Source organism: Macaca thibetana, chromosome 6 (genome assembly GCF_024542745.1).
Source record: "Macaca thibetana thibetana isolate TM-01 chromosome 6, ASM2454274v1, whole genome shotgun sequence".
Lineage (NCBI taxonomy): Eukaryota > Metazoa > Chordata > Mammalia > Primates > Cercopithecidae > Macaca > Macaca thibetana.
Window position 1 is genome coordinate 51,887,220 of NC_065583.1, and position 23,170 is coordinate 51,910,389.

Below are 23,170 nucleotides of genomic sequence, written 5' to 3' on the forward strand. Positions count from 1 at the left end.
TCTTCACAGTAATAAACATGAGGGGGTGTGTTAAAAAAATATCTGCCCTACTTATTGTTGTAAAACTGAATTAAGCAGTTAACTTTTTCTCTGAGAATGTTTTGGACCCAAACTCTATCACTATTTTACAATATTTAAATAGGTTTGGATGGTTTTATAAATGCATCTACTAGAGAAAGTAATAGGTACTTCATAATGACAGTTAATAACAAAACAGTGAAACCACAAGTGTTTCAAGAATCAAGTGTATTATGTGTATGTGCATGTGCTTGGTACTTTCTGGATTTTCCTGCTTGCTGCCAGAATATATCGAATGAACAAATATTTCTCAGGCTGCTTGCTCTTCCTAAAAGATTCTTTGGGGAATAACACACACCTTCAAGAAGAAATTTACTTGTCTTTGGCTTTCTATATTGGCAAGCAGAAACACAGAACCTAGATCCAAATATATTTGATTAGGCTTTTTCCTTAGCCAAAGCATGAGGTAGGTGGTATGAGCCTTCAGTTTTCCTTAGGCGTCCTTCCTTTCAATACTTCCGTCATTCCCTAGTTGCCCAAGGCTTCAATACTGTCTTGTTCTACTTACAAGTTTAGTCTCCGTCTTCTCCCACCATCCTTTGTCTGCCTTTACCCCCAAACCATCAATTCTTATTTCTCATTGCTATCCCTGTAGGTAGCCTACCTGACTATCAGGAAATCAAGCTTTTACTTTTTAAAGTATAGATTCAGGGGGTAAAGGTGCAGGCTTATTACATGAGTATATTGCATAATGGTGTTGTCTGGGCTTCTAGTGAACCTATTACCCAAATAGTGAACATAGTATTAGTAGGTGGTTTTTCAGCCCTTGGCCCCCTTCCTTTCTCCCCCTTGTAAAACCCCCACTGTCTGTTGTTTCCATCTTTATATCCATGTGTAGCCATTTCCTAGCTCTCACTTATAAGTGAGAACCTGTGTCTCTGCTAATGCCAGCTCTACTGCCTAGAAACATTCCTTCCCATCCATGGCTGTCGACTACCTCCTAATACATCATTCATGGGTCATCGCCGATACCTAACCTTTTGCAAAACCTTTACATATTTTCCCTAGTAGGTATAACTTTTCTCTCCTTTGAAACCTTACAGTGATAATTTATCCTCTCATCTTCTCATCTTTTGTTTGATACTGTACTTCAAATTTTTGTTTTAAGGGCCTTTACACTAAAGGATACTTCACAAAAGAGCAGTACTATAACATGGCCTCTTCCAAATGAAGACCCTAATGAAGCCCCTTGATCAATAAATGATGATTGCTGTTGTCCCTTCCGTTCTATTAGGACTTAACTATGATTGAAAATTGATAATCCAGTTAAACTTTTAACAAATGCCTTGGTGCTTCATTTTTAAATCTGTATTCCAACCATACTCTGTGAAAAAGTATTCCATTGCCCAAGATGACATCCTGTATAATTCTCTTCTGGTAGTTTATTGTTCATAAGCTCATCTTGAAGGTGGAGACATTCTGTTTTGTTAACTCTAACATTTTCAAAATTTATCTGATCACATAACATCTCCTTCATTGTTTTCCTATTAACTCTTAAAAAATAAGTTACTTGATCATAATTTTAAAAAATACTGGGTTAGGGTTTCTAGTGCCTTATTGTCAATAATAGCTTTGTTCAAGAGTGACATAGGGTATAAACACATATAAATAAAGAGTTACTATATTGGAAGAGCAGTCTGATGGGAATGTGGATATCTGAGGCCTCTCAACTCCTACCATGCAACTAATCATTTGCTCTTTCTTTACAGCATTTTAAAAAAAATACAGTATCATTTTCCCATGGATGAATTTGCATCCATAGTATTTGTTTCTGAACCACAAGAATTGAAAAAATACAATTAAATATGGCTTCACTAGGCAAAACTGTTTATATATTATTAGGTTGGTGCAAAAGTAATTGTGGTTTTTGCCACTAAAAGTAATTGTAAATCCTTTTGCACCAACCTAATAATTCACATTTTCCCCTTTTATTCTCTCTTTCTTTTTTTTTTCTTTCTTTCTAGCTTTCAAGATTACCGAAAGCCAGTGGAAACATCTGAAAGTATTTCCAGCTCCAGTACAATGATCAGATGAGCTGTCGAGGTTCATCAAACTGAGATAATTTAGAAATTATTTGCATAGTTTCGATTAAAAAGCAAGACTGTGATTGGGTTATATAAATCCTGTGCCTTTCTTATGTTTTCAAAATTGGTAAATAACAGTGGCAATTAGAATAATTGAATGCACAGTATTTATGTAATAGGGAGCCTCTATACATCCAACTAACTTGTGTTTTTGGGCAAGATTCTGAGTCTCACTGAGGTTCAGTTTCCTCAGCTAAAAACGAAAGATATTGGTATCTTAAAGGTTGCTCTGAGGTTTAATATGTATAGTGGCCAACAGAATGCTCAGCATATATTAAGCACTAAAAAATTTGCTGTTATTTTGAGAGTGGATATGAACAGGTATTTTCACTTTAGGTATAACTGCTATAAAAGCAAAACAGGAAAAATTAAAAATTAAAGTAGTATTAACAATCTATAGTTAAAAATTCAATTATGTTTCCCAGAGTACCTCTTCCCTGTGTGATTCTAGGTGAGAACTGACCAGAAGAGGGACTTCCTTGAGATTCTGAAGGCCAAATTGAAACAGTATCCATTAACCTGCAACTCTCTTTTAGTCAGATGCAGTGACAGAGGTGTATGTGCCTGGCAGATTCCAGTTTGACTTTGCTCTCTTGAGCTCCAGACCGTTTTTTCTTTCCAACTGTTGGTCCTGTTGACCAACAGAAAAGTCAGATTCACTACCAGATGTTGGCTGTGAACCTATAAAGAAGGAAAGTACACAGAGGCAACAACATCCCATAGATTTCCTTGCAGACTACCCGTTCATAGTTTTTCTTAGCTGGCTGTGCCTGCCCCTTGGATTGATTGGCTGGTGACTCCTCTAATCCTCCAACTCCTCTTACAGCCCTTCAGTTTCCCATCTCCTCTCACAGTTGTGTGAGCTCAACTACATTATCCTATAACCCTCTGAAACTGCTCTGCTGACTGAACCAACTAGAAGTGTTTCCAGGAAACAGAACTTTAAAAATAAAATTTGAAACGTGTTCTCTAGATTTAAAGACATTTAAAGACTAGATTTAAAGACATGAATGACCCTATTGCCAGGGGTAAGTGGGATTCAACAGTTATTTAAATCACCTATAGTCACCCCTAGTGCCTGTATAATCTAAGTGGCTACAGAGGCAATGTGCAGAGTTATTATCTGCTGCATTAGAACCTTTTCGCAAACAAAGAGAATACTGACTGTGGAGTTGATTCACTGCTTCTAAATGTGCTGAAGAACTTACAGAAAGAAAATGATAAGATGGAATTTAAAGTCACAGTTCAAGATCCAAGTTGGGAGTAGAAAAAGCTTCTGTGACTGCTCTGAAATAAAACCTTTAAATATTTTTATCTTAAAAATTGATACATAATAGTTATACCCACACATATATATACCCACATATTTCCATTTTTTTATGGGTACATAGTAATGTTTCAATGTATAGTTATCAGATCAAGGTAATTAGCATATCCAGCATCTCAAAAATACTGATCATTTCTTTCTATTGGGAATGTTCATATTATTTTTCTTCTAGCTGTTTGAAAAAATATATTAATGTTAACTATGGTCATCCTAGAGTGATATAGAACACTAGAGGTTATTCCTTGTAACTGGCTATAATTTTGTTTCCTTTAATAAATCTCTCCCTATCTCCCCTTTCCCCTACCATTCCCAGCCTCTGGGACTTCTTTACTCTTTATTTCTATGAGAGCAATATATTTTAGCTTCTGCATTTGAGTGAGGCATGTAGCGTTTAACTTTCTGTTTCTGGCTTATTTTATGTAACATAATGTCCTCTAGGCTCATCTGTGTTGCTGCAAATGATAGGATTTCATTCTTTTTTATGGCTGAGCTGTATTCCATTGTCTATATATACCACATTTTCTTTATGCATTCATCTGTTGATAGATACTTGGGTTGATTCCATATCTTGACTATTGTAAATAGTGCTGCAATAAGCATGGAAGCCTTTTATGGTTTCATACAAATTTTAGAATTGCCTTTTGTATTTCTGTGAAGAATGCTATTGCCACTTTGATAATGATTTCATTGAATTTGTAGATTGTTTGGGGGAGTATGGTCATTTTAACAACATTAATTTTTTCCAGTTCATGGCCATGGGATGCCTTTTCATTTGTTTGTGTCTATTGAATTTCTTTCATCAGTATTTTAGTTTGTTTTACGTGCAGAGATTGTTTAGTTTGTTTTACGTGCAGAGATTGTAACTACTTCATTAGTTAAATTTATTCCCAGGTATTTTATTTCATTTTATTTTGGAGCTAATGTAAATGGGATTGCTTTCTTGATGTCTTTTCCAGGTTGTCATTGTTAGCATGTAGAAGCACTACTGATTTTTGTATGTTGATTTTGTATACTGAGATTTTACTGAATTTATCAGTTCTAAGAGTATTTAGGTTTTTCTATATACAAGATCATGTCTTCTGCAAACAGGGCCAAATTTTACTTCTTCCTTTCCAATTTGCATGCCCTTTGTTTCTTTCTCTTCTGTAATTTCTCTGGCTGTGATTCTCAACACTATGTTGAATAAGAGTGATGTAGGCTCCCTTGTTTATTCCCATTTTTAGGTGAAAAGTTTTCAACTTTTCTCTGTTTAATATGATGTTAACTATGGATTTGACACATACAGCCTTTACTGTGTTGAGGCACCTCAACACAGCAAACCTTTTTCAGTTGTACTGCTGATTTTCCTCAGGACCTTTCCCTATCTGTCATGTCTGCTAAATCCATACTCAGACTCACGTCCTGGAAGATTCAAGGGGACCAGGTAAAAACTGTGACTGATGAGGTTGTACTTTAAGGTTCTAAAAGAATTACAAGATTTTGCAAAGTCATATAAACTGTGTGGGGATGTTTCTTAAAGGTTTTAGTTTAGGATGGAAGATATACAATCTTGGATTAGCTTAATTTTTTTTGATATGTATGTGATAAGTAGAGATTTTGGATTTAAGGCATTAGTTGATATGACTGAGTGTAATTCTAACAGTTTGACTGAAAACTAGACCCAATAGTGGTTCATATTGAGCAAAGTTGAGATGCCAGACTTCCTTGCTACAATGTAGTACAGAGAAAGGTATACATTTAGGAAGACTGGTTTTAATATGATAGTTATGTTCATCCACCTGTTAAATATATTCCCCAAGAGGGCCCAGAGGGCATTCCCTAATCAAGGCTTTGAAAGATACAATGGTGAAGGCAGCGTTAGAATCCTTAAAGAACTCTGTAGTGGCTATTCTCTGGAAGCCGGAGTAACATTGGGAAATGCTGCCATAGAACTGATCTTATAGAATTTAATGAGTATAATAAATTCCTCATGGCCAGGAACCAAGTGGCAGGATTTAACTTCCAAAGACCATGCATGCATGGATATTACAAAGAGCAGCAGATTCAATGTAGTAAAGGGAATTGCTATGGTCTGAATGTTGGTTCCCCCTGCCACCCCCACAAAACTAATATGTTGGAACTTAATACCCACTGTGATAGAACTAAGAGGTAGAGCCTTAAGGACATGATTAAATCACAAGGCAGAGCTCTCATGAATGGAAGTAACACCCTTACAAAAGTCTTTAGTGAGCATCATACCCCTTCTGCCATGTCAGGACAAAACGAAGGCACCATTTATGATGAACATGTCCTTGCCAGACACCAAATCTGCTGGTGCTTGATCTTGGACTTCCCATCTACCAGAACTGTGAACAACAAATTTCTGTTTATAAATTAGCCAGTCTAAGGTACTTTGGTATAGCAGTCCAAACAGACTAACACAGGAATGATTTGACCTGCAAAAATTTTTGGTATTGGCCAATTGACCAGGGAGTCCTTAGGACTGAAATATGTGGGCATTCTACTAAAGTGTTTCTTGATTTATGTAACCATTATATCTCTATACTTAGTGAACACACGTTGCATTTGAATCACCACACCAGATAATTGCATTCCCTTTATCAGTTTTCACTGGAGAGATGATTCTCAGACCCAGAACTCCCTGAATGAAGGGGAGGTCAGTTCTCCTTGAGAATGGTTCCTCAAAAACTTCAGGAATTTCATAGCTTGGTAAAATTTCTAGGAATTCAGTGACATGTTGAGATATCCCTTCTAAGTAAAGTGCAAATTCCTGCCTCTAGCCCTTCCTAAGAGAGACACATCCCATTTGGGCTGTGACATGTATAACTCATTTTGGAATGCTACTTTATACATTATTACTGAGTAACCCCAGAGACTTCCAGTTTCATGTAGTGCACAGAATAAGGAGAGAATCTATAATCAGTTCAGGTTGCAATTGAAGCTACTCTGCTAGTTAGGCAATATGGCACAGCAGACATTATGGTACTTAAAGAATCAGTGGCACATAAGGATCCTATATGGAGCTTCCAGCAGAATCCTATTGGTGAATCACCGTGAGGTCTTAATAACTTTGGAGAAAGCTGTGTCCTTTTCTACAAATAATTATTTCTGTTTTGAGAAACTATTTCTGGTTTGCAATGAAATGCTAGTAAATGTTTAATGCTTGACCACAGGTCACCAAATTCCCATGTAACTTGAACTGCTCATTATAACCTCGGTGGTGTCTGATCCACCCAGGTTACCTGGGCAGAATATCACTCCATCATCAAGGGTACAAGATTAGTCTTGAGCACACACTTAGGCATGAGTTCCTTGAATAATTGGATCTGATGGTTAAGGGTCCTACTACTGCTACATTGCCTCCACTCTCTCAACCCACACAGCCTCATAGAGACTTTATCATAATGAATTGACTGAGACAGAAAACATTTGGTCCTGGTTTACTAATGGTTCTTCACAATATGCTAGCATAACCAAGAGTAGACAGCTGTAGCTCTACAACCCTGCACAGAGGTGCCCTGAATGATTAGTAAGAAAAATCCTCTCAGAAGGAATTCAAGCTGTGCATCTGGCTGTTTATTTTGACCAGAAGAAAAAACAGCCAGAGGTATGGCTATGCACTAACTTATGGGCTGTGTCTAATGGGTTTGGTAGGAACCTGAAAGGAGCAAGACAAAAACTGGTAATAATGAAGTTCTGAGGAAAAAGAATGGATAGAACTCCTTGAACTGTATATACTTATATTCCATTTGAGTGTTCACCAAACAGCATACTTAGGAGAAACTGATCTTGATCATCAGGTGGATAAGATGACATGTTCTTTTGATGTTGATCAGTCTCTTCCACGCACCTCTGTCCTTGACCAATACCCTCAAAAATAAAGAGATAATGGTAGCAGGAGTGGAGATTATGCATGGGCTAAGCAACATGAACTTACTTTCACCAAGGTCAATCTAGCTACAGTCACTGCTGAGGGTTCCATCTAACAATAGCAGAGAAGACATTATGGTACCCTTCTATGGGAGAAGCAGCCCACCATCTTGATTGTAGGTTGATTACATTAGACTCCTTCTATCACAGAAGAGGCAGTAGCTTGTTCTTGCAAAAACAGTCAGTTGATCTGAAATAAATTTGCTTTCCCAGTTTGTAATGCTCCTGCCAAAATGCCATCTGTGAACTAAACAAATGTCTCACTCACTGTTAGGGTATTTCATTCAATATTGTTTTTGTTCAAGGAACTTATGTGATAGCAAATAAAGTGTGGACAGGGGCCCCCTGTCATGTAAATCTCTCATAGTACCGTGCTCTCCATCACCCCGAAGCAGATGGCCTAACAGAATGATATGTCTTTTTAAGAAAAGTTTAGTCTCCTACCAGGTGGATGAAAACACTTTGGAGGTCTGAGATAATGTTCTCTAAGATGTATATTTTCTGAATTATCAACCAATACATGGTGCTATTTCTACCTAGATTTATGGATTCAGGAGTCAAGGGATGGAAGTTACTATTTCATTTTTTCCTTCTCCCATTCATCTACTATCTCACATAAAATTTGTTGATATTGGTTAACCCTATATCTCAGCAATTAAATTAAAGGATTTACATAGGAAGGGTCAATCTAGGAAAAAATATGACCTTGATATTAAAGCACATTTATTAAAATCAGGGTGAAAAATATTAATGAGAGAAATGTAAAGAACTGTGAAGCTTTTGAGGTTTTACCCTACTTGCAACTTATCAAGTTAGCCTATTATGATTTCAGGGCAGAAGACATAAGACTCCTGCATTAGAGACAAACGACTTCGTTACTCACAGCAATAGTAGCCAGGGAATCCGCTTTTCCTGTACTGGCTCCTTGAGCCCCATTTCCCATAGGGTGACATGAAGAGAGCCAGGCGACGTCAGCACATGCATTGGATTGTCTTATAGTAAAGAAACCCCAATTTTAGGGAACCTGAAACTTTTATAATGAGAAGCATGTTTGCCCTTTGCTCCCAAGAGAGATACTATCCTCCAAGGCAGTTCACTATACAAACATCCTCCAGAAGATACTCCAGAACAAAAGTAGACAGTACCTTTGTCGGTCAGACATGCGGGTATGTGACAAGTCTATGAAGAATTGTCTCTCAATGGCAAGTTTTACATATTTTATTGAAAAATCTAAGAAATCATGTGAATCATGTACAATATTTTCTCACAAGAAAAATTTTAAGCTGGCTTTTGAACGTTTCACATAACTGTAAAACTTTTTAATTTTTAAAAGGAAGAAAAACACAATGAAACTACCACAGTATTATATGCTTTCTGTTTTTCCTTGTTCCTAGGGAGAAGGCTGAGAAATATTAGTAAATTTTCTAATTATGATTCGTGAGGCTAAGTACTATACTCTAATAAATCTGCTAAAAAGATACAGGGAAATGGGTGGATCAATGTTTTCTTTGTTAAAAATATTTTTAAAAAAGCTAAAATCTAGTGATAACATGTTAAAATAATACACATTTTTGTAAGATGTTACCATTTCTAACGATTTCTCTACACTATATCAACAGTGCAATTGTGATTCAGTGTAAATCATTACAGTGTTTCATTGTTACAATACTTGTGTTCAAGTACATGTTCATGAACATGATCAAAGTCTCTATTTTGACTTTTCCTTTCCATATCAAAATAAGGTTATAATTACAGCAGAATTTTTCCTATGGATGTCTATAAATCTCAACCAAATTCATAATACATTCTCTAAAAACCTGTTCAACACCATGAGGTTCATTATGTTTACACATCTCCTGCAGATAACAGAAAATGGGCTAATTCTGCAGCAGGACACCAAAAAACAAAAATAGTTTCTCTTCATATATACCTGAACTATTATGCTAAGTCAGTATACATTCTGGATAATTCAATGTTATTGGTGGGGAGAGAGTAGCACCTTAGGGATAGCCCTAACAAAACAACAAAACATTGTTTTAAGTATAATGATCTATTTTTTTCCTTTTTCTTTTCATTATATTACTGGATCCAACTAATTCATTCATATAAAATTATTTATGAAGCCATATAGTAGAAATCAAAATGTTTGTGTAACCAAAACAAGCACCACATTGGATGTTTGGCAGGCAAAAAAATAAATTAATTTGATTAAATTATATGTAATCTGATAATATTTGGTCTGAAAAACATGCTAGTGTGTGTGTTTATAAATAATGTAATTGCAACGAGCTGTGATCCAGCCAGCCTGCTAGAGGTCAACTCTTCTGCTGCAGCTTTCGGGCATAGAAGTCCCTGCATGTTTCACAGCAGCGCTGATACCACCGCATGTCCTGACATAGGTTCTTTTCACGGATCACTCGGCAGTACACTGGCCACTGATCTCCCAGGCACTTGAAAGTCAGAGCAGCTGTGAAATAGAACATAGTGAATTCAGCCCATGCAGATATCATATATGTCAGTAAAAACAAACTTCAAGCGTTTAAATGGGGGCAGATTTTGTACACTCTCTTTGATTCATTTATATTACCTTCTGGAATTTAAGCAACAAAGAGATATACACACACACCCCTCCTATAATTAAAAAGTAAAGAATGAATAATATTTTTACTTATAAATGTTTTTAGGCTTATTAAAGATATAATTCCCAGGTTCAATGTGTTGTACTTTTAAGCTTCAGTTTCATAGCTTTCATTTAAGCTTCTTTTGAGTTTTAGTAGAGAAAATTAAAAAGAAAAATAAATGTGCTCAATATATCTGCCTTTATGGGAATACAAATTAATAAATACTATTATTGAGGTTGAAATTACAAGGAAACAGCAAAGCAAAAATATGCTCACAGTTATTTCATATTCCTAGTTTCCCCAGACAACAGTCACATCTAAATGGATTATCTGGAGCTGTGATTTCAGGGTTCTATAAAAATCAACGCACATCATCACAAGTGACTGAGATTTATAGCAATAGTTGAAGTGTTTGAAATGAGAACTTGGTATAGAATATTTGGTTATGTAGACTTGGCCTCCCTTTTTGTAAAACAATAGTGTGTTCTGGAATGCATAATGAAAGTCACTCCTGCTACAATTATTTCTTTTGCATATGGGAAAGAATTGTATTCTAACATAATTATTACATTTTTAAAGACCTTAGATTTTCCTAACCATTGTGCTTCTGTATTTTGGGGTACACCTTCAAGGAATAATAAATAGAGAAAATGCAATTTTAATAAAATTTTCTTTTAATCCATTATTTTCTGCCACATAATATTTCAAGGACTTGTTGGAGAAAGGAAATATACTGTAAAGTAATTGTTGGAGAAAGGAATTATACTGCTATTGAATAAATGTATTTAGTACATCCGCTCTAGAGTTGCTTAACTTTTTGTCTTAATCAGTGTTATTCACCTTGAACTGATTATTTCTTAGAAATGTTAGTTAATTATTTGGCCCCCAAAAGAGAATTTTTGTATTTCCATGAAGAAACCAAGTTTTCTCATTTGACTGAATCTTATGCCTGGAAAAATACATATGACAATTTATCTTCTTACATTTTGGTAATATTATTTTGTATGATTCAAATTGTTCCCCTGGAGATTATATGCACAGGTTAAAACCAAAGGTATTAAACATAAATTAACCCACTGACAATCAGGCAGGAGTGCTGTTAAAAGCTACTAAGTCACAGATATAAATGCTAAATCATTCATTAGTATTTGTTATGCAAATGTAGGCTCTATCTACTTAAAATATATACTCTAATTCTCGATTATGGTTTAGATTAAATAACAGAAGTTGAGGAAATATATGAAGGCATTTTGTAACATAAAACAATGTAAACATCAATATATTCAATACTACTAGAATTTGTTTTTTTATTTAGTATCATATTCTCAAAACTTAAAAAGAAAATAGAACTTCTTGTTTAATGGTGTAGATCCATGCACCCATTCTTCTTGAAAGACAGTTTTTAGTCTATGTCCCTCCAAGGAATAATTTGTACCCAGATAACAAGGAAGGCTATAAATCATGGAGAAATCTAAGGCTTACACTACAATCTCATCTTTCTGCAGATATTAACTTAATTGATAGTTCTGCCATGGGATTGATCTGAGTTTTGGTTACAAAAAGACCTGGGGTGGTGTGGCATTATTATTTCCTGGATCTGGCTCTGATTGGACAACTTTGGGAATCAAAGCAGTTTAAGTTTTTAGGACTTTTTTTTTACCCACCTGACCATTTGGACAAAATCATATTTAAATGGATCCAATTTAGTCCAAACCAAAATAATCAGTATAGGTTTACAACTATCAAGGTTTAAAGTAATATACAAAATACAAGAAGCCATAAGCATTTCTATGTTTCTCAAAAACATCTTTTTTGTTTTGTCTGCTTACCCAGTCTGGGTGATGTTATGGTATTTACATTAATTTTCTCATTGCAGGGTTGAAGGTGGCATGGCCTGTATGCTGCAGGTTTTTCTGAGGAAAAACATTCATTTCCATGTCTTCCTGTGATCTTATGCATGCATTGGATAACACGGGACTGCATTCCTTTGCCACAGGTAATTGAGCACTAGGAGAAATACAAGATTTGTTAAGGTTCTTTTTTATTTTTATTTTTTGCTGTTATTATTTTCTAGGATGTGGCAACCTTCTCGAAATGTTTCTTAAAATTAAACATGAGCTGCAGCATCGACAGTCAAGGCAAAACATGGGTCAGAAGCACTGATGCTCATAAATTGGGCACAATGCTGTTGAGAACCTCTGGCTGATCTAAGACAGAGTTTTGGGTAATGAAAAGGACATGAGAGTAAAGAAGGTTAAAGGAAAAGGTACAGTATGACTTGAAGAGAAAGAGTGAATGACATCAGTAATGCTTGAGCAGACAGCTTTCAAAGGTCTAATACATGGTTTGCAAACAAATAATTGATTCATGATTATTTAATTTAATCATTGACGTTCAGAAGTTAGCACATGTCTACTTTTAGAGCTGGATCCTTGTTTCAGTCTTTAAATATACTTATCTGCCTTATTTTTTCTGGCCTTAAAATGTTTATAAATAATATCAAGATGTCTTAGCTAGATACGTTATTAAAGTAATTGCTTTTTCTTGGTAGATTAGGTGATGTTAGAATTATGCTAATAAAAATGTTTGATAATCTGAATTTCTCAGGTAAAAGGTACTTTTTTTCTCTTTTTTATTTTTATCATTTAAGCTTTTTTATTTTTATAGATTCGGGGGATGGATATATAGCAAAATGGTAAGGTTTGGGCTTCTAGTATACTCATCAGCCAGATAGTGAACATTGTACCCAATACGTAAATTTTCAACTCTCTCTGCTTTTGGAGACCTCAGTGTCTATTATCTCTCTCTCTCTCTATGTCCATGTGGGCCCATTGTTTAGTTCCCACTTACAAGTGAGAACATGAAATATTTGATTTTCTGTTTCTGAGTTATTTCACTTAGGATAATGGCCTCTAGCTCCATTCACAATGCTGTAAAAGACATAATTTCATTCTTTTATGGCTGCATATTATTACACACACACACACACACACACACACACACCTGCTTTATCCAGTTATCTGTTGGTGGACACGTTGATTGATTTCATAACTTTGCTAATATGAATAGTGCTGTGATAAACATATGAGTACACGTGTCTGTTTGATACGAGGACTTGTTTCCTTTGCATAGATACTCAATGGCGGGACTGCTGAGTCAAATGGTAGTTCTATTTTTAGGTCTTTGAGAACCCTCCATACTGTTTTCTATAGTGGTTGTATTTATTTACATTTTCACCAATAATGTATAAGTATTCCCTTTTCTCTGCATCCTCACCAACATCTGTTCTTTTTTGTCTTTTTAATAGTAGCCATTCTGACTGGTATGAGATGGTATCTCATTTTGGTTTTAATTTGCATTTCTTGGATGATGAATGATGTTGAGCATTTTTTTATATGTTTGTGAGCTGCCTGTGTGTCTCTTCTGAGGAATGTGTGTTCATGTCCTTTGCCAACTTTTTAATGGGGCTACTTGTCTTTTGTTTGTTGAGTTGTCTCTTGCAGATTCTGAGTATTAGTCCTTGTCAGATGCATAGGTTGAAAATATTTTCTCCTATTCAGTTAGTTTTCTGTATACTCTGTTGATTATTTCTTTTGCTGTGCAGAAGCTCTTTAGTCTAATTAAGTCCCATTTGTGTCTTCGTTTTTGTTGCATTTGCTTTTAAGGTCTTACTCATAAACTCCTTGCTTATGCCAATGTCCAAAAGCATTTTCTTTCGTTTTCTTCTAGGATTTTAAGTTTCAGGTCTTATGTTCAAGTCTTTAATCCACCTTGAGTAAATTTTTGTATCTGGTGAGCAATAGGGGTCCAGTTTCATTGCTCTGCATATGGCTATCCAATTTTTCCAGCATCATTTATTAAATAGGGTTGTCCTTTCCTCATTGCATTTTTTTGTTGACTCTGTTGAAGATCAGTTGGTTATAGGTATGTGGTTTTGTTTCTGAGTTCTTTTTTCTGTGCCCTTGATCTGTGTATCTATATTTGTGCCAGTACTATGCTATTTTGGTTACTATAGCCTTGTAGCATAAAGTCAGGTAATGTGATGGCTCCAGCTTTGTTTTTTACTTAGGATTGCTTTGGCTATTCAGGCTATTTTAGGATTCTATATGAATTTCAGCATTTTTTTCCTAATTCTGTGAAAAATGACACTGATAATTTGATAGGATTTGTGCTGAATCTCTAGATTGCTTTGGGTAGTATGGTCATTTTAATGATATTGATTCTTATAATCCATGAGCATGGGATGTTCTTCCTTTTGTTTGTGTCATTTATTTATTTCATCAGTATTTTGCAGTTCTCCTTGCAGAGGTCTTTCACCTTCTTAGTTAAATGTTTTCCTAAGTAATTCTTTTGTGTGTGTGGTTATTGTAAATGGGACAGTCTTCTTGATTTCATTCTCAGTTTGAATGTTATTGGTGTATAGACATGCTTCTACTTTGATTTTGTATCTTGAAACTTCACTGATGCCATTTATCAAGTCTAGGAGTCTTTTGAAGGAGTCTTTTAGAGTTTGCTAGGTATACAATCTTATTATCAGCAAACACAGATAATTTGACTTCCCCTTTTAAAATTTGGATGTTTTATTTCTTTCTCTTGCCTGATTGCTCTGGCTAGGACTTCTAGTACTATGTTGAGAGGTGGTGAGTGGGTAACCTTATATTGTTCCAGTTTTGGGGAAGTGCATTCAGCTTTTTCCCATTCAGTATGATGTTGGCTGTGGGTATGTCATATATGGCTTTTATTAATCAAGTGCACTTTTAACCGATTTCTTGCATTTCAACTAAATGTTATTTTCATTTGTAAAATATTTTGTAAAGAACATATTTGATGTGTAACAGTCTTTTACTAGGGAAATCTCTTGGTTTTATACATATATCACTAAATTTGTTTTTTGACACAAATAGTCTGATGCTAGTTTGTCTGAGAAAACACCATTATTTTATGGTATCAAAACTATATGTAAGAGGGGAAATGTGCTTGTGTTTCTGAAAATAATGATTTATTTACTAGCCATATTATTTTCTGTGTAAAAATATGTAGCAATATTTTGCTTAAAGGGTTTATTAATACAATTATAATTATTTAAATAAATTATCTTGGTGTATACTATTCTGATTACAAACTGATAAATATTTTGATTGTCATCTTTTAAATATACAGACATACCATTTTTAATACTTTTTTTCCTTTGTATTTTCCTAAGTTACTATTAGTATTGCATTCTCTTTGTTATCAGTTCTTCCTTTATGATCATCCTTGGGCTCATCTCTTTTCTTATTTTCCTTAGCAAAGGAAGCATTCTGCACAAATCCTCATTACCTCAAATCTAATGTACTATTGTTTGATTTGTTTTTAGTCCTCAGCCTGCCAATGAATGTCACATATTAATTGAAAATGCATTCTTTCAAAATTTATTTACATATATATGCTCCTTGGACAAAAATCTTTGGTTATTGAGTTTACCATTGCCTAAAAGATAAAGCCCAGTATCTTGCTATATCCAGGCTGGCATGTATTTACCTCTTTAACTTTATATTCAACTCCACCCTATTAAAAATAATTTGTTATTTTATAAACTAATTATTTCCATGCAATTTCTATTTCTACCTCTACAACTGTGCTCAGAGTAATACTCCTTTCCTAAATGCCATGCCGTTTTACAAAACTGTATCTCAGACTGGGTGTGGTGGCTCACACGTGTAATTCCAGCACTTTGGGAGGCCGAGGCGGGCAGTCACTTGAGGCCAGGAGTTCTAGACCAGCCTGTCCAATATGGAAAAACCCCATCTCTACTAAAAATACAAAAATTAGCTAGGTGTGGTGCTGCAGGCCTGTAATTCTAGCTGCTGGGGAGGATGAGACAGAATTGCTTGAATCCAAGAGGCGGAGGTTGCAGTAAGCCAAGATCATGCCACTGCATTCCAGCCCGGGTGAACGAGTGAGACTGTATCTCAAACAAAACAAAACAAAACAAAAAACAAAACAAAACGACAACAAAAAAAACCAAAACTATCTCAAATCCAGCTTCTCCATGAAAGCTTCCACATTATCCCAACTACCTATGCATATTTATGCAATATTTATAAATTAAACCATATATTCATATGTTGAGTCTACACTTCAGAATCATAGGAGAGATTTTTCTTTAAAGACAATGATGGATTTTAAGACATAGAATTTCTTAGTCAATAAATTCATGTGACATCTGGGAATCTGCATTTTTAGTAAAAGTATTTAGGTGATTATGCTGTGCAGTCTGAGTTTGGAAATTACTGGCTAAAAGTACATGTTCTGTATTTAGCATAGACCCTTTATATTGCTTCTTATCTGTAAGTAGTACCATATAATTCATCTAGTTTGTCGCCTCAGCTGCATGGGAAATTATGCTAGAGTTGTTCGTATGTCATGTTCAATAATGAAGCCTATATTTCTGGTATGACAATAGTTTACTGCAGAGTAATGGAATTTGATGTGCATGTCATTAACATGAATCTACAGATAACTTAGCTTTCTAAGTTTTACTCTGTGTATATTTCTGCAAAATATTATCTATCTGATGAATTCTTAAATTTCTGCAAATAGCAGATCAAAGAACAACAAACTATGATGTTATGTCCTTTAAACCTGACTTTTTCTCTCAAACTTCTACACGATCTGAATATTTCCAGTTCAGTGTAAGCTTTATTATAATTTCCAGCTATTATAGGAGGACTCTTTGACATGGTCTTTCTCCTTTAAAAGCCTTAATCTCAATACCACTCTATACAATGGATATAACCATATAAATAAAGACATGCTTAGAAAAGTATTTTCAGGACAATGAAATACAGTTTAACTAAAACTTTTAAGGGATTAATATTACATAGAACAAAATGCTGTTCTAGTATCTATTCCTAAAAGTTCTGTAAATCTTGAAAAAAATCACAATATTTGAGAAACCAAAAGAATAGAAGCCTTAGAAAGATGAAATCACTCTGATGTGATAAAGAAGGTTCTCAGTATTTCAAAGAGGCCCATAATTAGTCACAGACTATTCCTGACACTTTTAGTCAATCTTATATAATCAACTCCAAAGGATATGAGCAAAGCAAAATAACACATCATTTTTCAGTATTATTGAAAATGGCATAAAATAACAGTAGACACATGATAACTCAGAATACATAATCTTAGCAGATAATGGCTGAACAGCACCTTTGATAAAAATTTGGGAACTAAAAAAAGATGCTAGTTGCATTTTATAGGCAAATTATGTTTTGTAACTATTTGGGCATAACCTGGAAATAAAAATATTGTCCAAGAAATAATGAAAGTTCTGTAATTCATTAAACTAAAACAGTATAATTTTCTGCTTTTGAAACTAATAACTAATAGATTTGCTTTATTATTAAAATAAATAATCTTTTAGCTTTAGAATCTAATTTTCATTAGAATATTTTAATAATACGATATCAAGTTCTTACTAGTATTTTCTTTATAAAATATAATTTGGTAAAACTTTTATTACAAATGTATGGAAAATGGACAGTTTTTTGAAATAGAACAATTGAAATCCCAAGGTATCTTCTAAACTATTATTTTTATTATAGAAGACAATATTAAATAATCAAACATCTTCTCAAATAATGTCACTGTGATTAAAAACACACTGACATTAAAGAAAAAGCCAAAATAATTCTGACTTCAAAATTAGGAGACCTGGCTGCTGATTATTTGCCTCTAGCAAATAATTTACCTGAAACTTATTTTTCCTTTTTGTTAGACAAGGCATTCTAGTAGATGACAGCTGCAGTTTCAGGTCTAAATTACTATCAAAGTAAAATTCCAAAGATTTATTATTAAAAGTTACTATCATCTAAGTGGTGAAGCCACATAAGAGTAAAGACTCTAATCTCATTAACTAATTATCCACTTTGCCAGCTCACAGTTGTGGCAAGTCTTTTGCTTTCTGCAAATAGAAGTCCTGTCTAACATAGTCTTAAAATTATAGTCTGCTTGAATGTCTCAGAATACTACATCATTTATTTTTGTTTTCAAATATTTATTGACCACTCATTATGTTCATGGTCTTGTGTAAAAAATAAAAACACCAGAGATCATTTACTATGGATCTGGTATTTTATTCAATAACATTTATTAACAAAACACAATGACATAAAATCGATGGAGTTAGAAGTAGATTATTACCACTATGGAAGCTGGGTAATTTCATCTACTTTTAGCCAGTTATGTAATATTTAAACAATCAGTTACACTACAAAGCCACTTCGTTGCTTTGTGATCAAAGGAAACCAATAGTACTGTTATGGAAAAGGGCCCCCAATCCAGACCCCAAGAGAGGGGTTTCTGGACCTCTCACAAGACAGAATTCAGGGTGAGTCCTTAGAGTAAAGTGAAAGCAAGTTTATTAAGAAGATAAAGGAATACAAGAAGGGCTACTCCATAGGCAGAGCAGCGGCATGGGCTGCTCAACTTAATATGCTTATAGTTATTTCTTGATTATATGCTAAACAAAAGGTGGATTATTCATGAATTTTCTGGGACAGGGGTGGGCAATTCAAAGAACTGTGGGTTCTTCCCCTTTTTAGACCACATAGGGTAACTTTCTGATGTTGCCATGGCATTTGTAAACTGTCATGGTGCTGGTGGGAGTGTGTTTTAGCATGCTACTGCATTATAATTAGTGTATAATGAGCAGCGAGGAGGACCAGAAGTCACTTTAATCACCATCTTGGTTTTGGTGAGTTTTGGCCAGCTTCTTTACTGCAACCTGTTTTATCAGCAAGGTCTTTGTGACCAGTGTCTTGTGCCTACCTCCCATCTCATCCCGTGACTTAGAATGCCTTAACCTCCTGGGAATGCAGTCCAGTAGGTCTCAGCCTTATTTTACCAGGTTCTATTCAAGAGTGAGTCTCTCTGTTTCCAAAGTCTCTGACAGTACTACTTCTGAAAGTTTTTCCTCCATTCAATACGAACAGGAAGAAGCTAGCACTTATGTAATATTTATTATATGCCAGGCACTGTGTTAAAGCTTATATTTACTTTAATTTAATATCTTCATTTATTTTAATGAAGGCCATGAATACTATTATCCCTTTTAAACAGACAAGAAAGTAGATGCTCACATAAATTCGCAAATTGCCTATGGTTTTACAGGCAAGAAGTGCTGGAATTAGAGTTTTAACTTAAAAAATACTGAATTCAGCGTTTGAATGCTTAAGCACTATTTAATACTAGAAAATTGCTAATATTCCTTTTATGTTAAAACAAATATTTCCCTTTTCCACATGCTGCCATGTTAGACTATTATCCTCCTACTTTACTGTTAAATTAAAAATTAACGAATTTTGAAAGCTTTTTTGTTTAATTTTTAGTATAACTCAGGTTATGTGGTATGAGGTAAACTTTTGTTCTAAGGACAATTCACATGCATGATTCATCTTTAGATAGGGTGATCATATAATTTATTATCCTTATCAGGACATTTGTGAAATAAGTTGCTGGTAATAACTTTTCCCAGACTCTAAGCATACTGGGACAGTCCTGGATAAACTAAAACATCTAGTCACCTTATCTACAGACAACCTACTGACAGATCATGTATTAGACAATAAACACAAATGAACAGACATATGAAACACCTATTATATTCCATGCCTCTAATATGCTTTTACATAGAATATCTCGGTTATCTTTCTCATAACCCTAACAACATTGCTAATAGAAAGTGTGAGGCATGTATTTCAATTAGTCATTCAACAAATATTTACTGAGCCAATGTGCCACCTCTGGAGACTGGGATGTAATAGTAAGCAAAACAGACAAGAACAGGGCCCCCAGGAGCTTACATCTTAATGGGGGAGAGGGTAAGAGCAAAAAAAAAAAAAGGAGGAAAGTACACTAAAATATACATGTTAACAGGTACTATGGAAAAAATTAAAGCTGAGAGAGAGGATGAGAAACATTTGGGACAAGGAGTTTTGTAATTCAAATGGGAAAATCAGGGTAGGACTCAAGCAGATGATAGAAAGACATGCCCCATAAGGAGAGACAAACCTCAAATGCAAGTCTTTTGATTCCAGATATAATGTTATTTCTACTATCTGCACTATATAGTTTTATTCATACATTTGTGTGCTATGATATTCTAAAACATTTAATAACAAGGGCAAATGAGTAGAGTGGACCTTTAGGTAGGTGTTTCTTCAGATTCCATGGCGTGCTCTCTCACCCCTTCCTTCCCTTCTCCCTTCTTTCAGTCCTTCTTTCTAATAAATGCTACATCTTGCTCTTCACATGTGTATCAAGTAATTTAATGTATATTTGAAACAAGACACACTATAGAGTTCCACTAAAAACCAAAATGCTAAAATGTCAACATCAATTTGCCAGCAAATGGGAAAGAAATACAGAGTTTACCAGATAACTTGCTATTGAAATTTCTTTTACAAGGAAAATTTTCTGACTAGAGTATTTTAAAAAGAGAGTCTTGTATTGTCTGATAGATATTCTGTTCCCCAAAGAGTTTAATATTGACCCAAAAGACCTTTGAAACAAAGCACCTCATGAATCAACTCCATATACAAGATTTAATTCTGAATAGGAAACACAATCATGATGTCCCAGTGAAAGGACACAAAGATAGATGTGTACCCGCCCCCCACCCGCTACACCCTTGTTCTGCTCTCTAATCTTTGCACGTACCAGAGGTTTCGTAAGTTCTGTAAGTACATGTTTCTCTTTCTGAGGCCAGGTCACAAGGAATGTTTAAGTAAGATAGCCAGGTCACAAGGTGTGTTTAAGCAAGATAGCCATAAACTGGTCGTGCAACCTGATGCAATATAATTAACTGCCTTTGTGTAAAACTGCTCTTCCGCCTCAAGGGTTGTACTGAAATATCAGAAATGGCGGGAACCAATCATAGTTTGCCAAATCGCTTTGTTCAAACTCCAGCCAATCATACCTCTAATTTGTATAATGATTCTATGCCTACTTTCCTTAGACTATATAACATTGTTCGGAGCTCAGTAGGGGAGCTCTCCTGCCCGTCTCGTTTCACGAGCAAGTGAGAGCTCCAGGTTCGAACCTGTAATAAAGATCCTTGCTGCTTAGCTTTGACTCTGGACTCTGGTGGTCTTCTTCGGGGAATAAACGGTCTGGGCATAACACCAGGCTTACTAGAGTAAAATGAAAGCAATCATCTTTAGAGCAAACTTAAATAGCTTAGAAAATAGGTCACAAGGATTTAGGACTTAAGCAAATTTTTGACATAGACAAACAACAAGGCACAAGGAAAATTGATGTTGATAATCCCTTTTCCCCACCAAAAAATAAGCCCTAAAGTCTCCTTAAGCAAAATTTGTTCTATTGCCTTAGTGATATGCATCAATTAAATCTGCCTAAGGAAAGTACAATCTTCTCTGTACTTGGGTACACATGAGATAATTTCACCATGTAAACCAAAAATAAAATTCCAAGTCCCCCAACTAACTGAATGGACCCCTCCTGTCAGCCAAGAGCATTCTAGAAGTAAACCTGAAACACAAATTCAGGCCATGAATGGGTGGTAGTGTTATACTAGATAGGCAGACATGAACAAGGCAGAAGAGGGACTCTCCCTCCCCCACAACCAGGAATGTCAGGCGACCATCAGGTGACGGTCAGTAGGTTGTTAACTGTCTCTCTAAAATAATAATTAGTTGCAGCCAGCACTTGGGGAAGGCAGTTTCCCTACAGATAGAAAAAAACTGGAAACTGGTGATCAGCAGCTTTCCAATAAGAGCTCAGGAATTGGGCAAGTGGGCTCAAGCATGAGCATTAAGAGGAAAAATGGTGGAGTTTAACTGGTATATGACCTCCTAGGAATATTAGACTACTAAGAGAAGAGCACCTTAAGTGAGCATGCGTGCAACTCCAGTAAACACACTGCGCATGCTCCAGTCCCAAGTGCGAGCCAGCCATTGTGCATGTGGACAGCTCACCCCAAAAGAAGAATTGGGGAGAAGGAATGGAAGACCCCGGAAGCATGCCAACATATAACACCCCAAGCCAAAAGACCAAGCCGCATACTTGCCCTTCAGGTTACCTGCATAGCCCTCTTCCAAGTTTACTTTCCATCCTTTCATTCCTGCTCTAAAGCTTTTTAATACATTTTTCATACACTAGCTAAAAAGAAATTATTTAGGCAGTTTGTGAGAGTCAGAGAGTCCTTGGTAAGGTTTTTCTTTTAATGAAAAGCAGCCCCCAAATCATTTCTTTTCTAACAAAGAACTGCCTGTAAAATTGAGCTGCAGACATAGAAGCTAGAAGCTTGCATGGGTGAATGCAGGCAACTGTGCCAATAGGAAAAGGCTACCTGGGGGTCAGATATGTTCGACATGGAGGGTCCATCTCCCTTTTTCTTTGTCAGCCAGGTGTAGAATAAAGGAACAGTCAACATGATACCAGCCAAGTGGAGAACCCATCTGCGTAATAAAAGATTAGGGTGGGGTGGCCAGCTTCTTCCTGTGCTATGCAAACGAATGGCACACCTGGTCCGCCCAATTTCTCATGCCCTATGTAAATCAGACACCGCCTCCTCAACCTCATCTATAAAACCTCGTGCATTTCGCCACAGAATCAGAAGACCCACTCAGGAGTCCCTCTCTCTACGAGAGTTATTCTCTTTTCTTGTTCTTTTGCCTATTAAACGTCTGCGCTTAAGCTCATTTATTGTGTGTTCGCCCCTGGCATAAGACAACAAACCTCGGGTATTTACCCCAGATAATGACGCTGCTTCACTTTCACTCCTGCTGTAAAACTTGCCTTGGTCTCTCCTTCTGCCTTATGCCCCTCAAATTCTTCCTTCTGAGGAGATAAGAACTGAGGGTGCTGTATTTTTTCATGTGTCTGTTGGCTGTATGAATGTCTTCTTTTGAGAAATGTCTGTTCATGTCCTTTGCCCACTTTTTGATGGGGTTGTTTGTTTTTTTCTTGTAAATTTGTTTGAGTTCTTTGTAGGTTCTGGATATTAGCCCTTTGTCAGATGAGTAGATTGCAAAAATTTTCTCCCATTCTGTAGGTTGCCTGTTCACTCTGATGGTAGTGTCTTTTGCTGTGCAGAAGCTCTTTAGTTTAATGAGATCCCATTT

At 35.6% G+C, this 23,170-nt stretch overlaps 1 protein-coding gene across 3 annotated transcripts in view; it reads right to left on the reverse strand.

Moving 5' to 3' along the window:
* Positions 1-8,273: 8,273 nt before the first annotated feature.
* ADAMTS19 (ADAM metallopeptidase with thrombospondin type 1 motif 19) overlaps positions 8,274-23,170 on the reverse strand; it is a 283,788-nt gene continuing 268,891 nt past the window's right edge. For 2 of the 3 annotated variants that reach the window (XM_050792706.1, XM_050792705.1), the window contains 2 exons: positions 11,870-12,047; positions 8,630-9,886 (listed from right to left, as the gene is read on the reverse strand). In XM_050792706.1, the coding sequence (XP_050648663.1) occupies positions 9,735-9,886; positions 11,870-12,047 (330 nt within the window). In that variant the 3' untranslated portion in view covers positions 8,630-9,734. Of the gene's footprint in view, positions 9,887-11,869; positions 12,048-23,170 lie in introns of all 3 variants that reach the window. The other variant, XM_050792704.1, reaches the window with a different exon arrangement.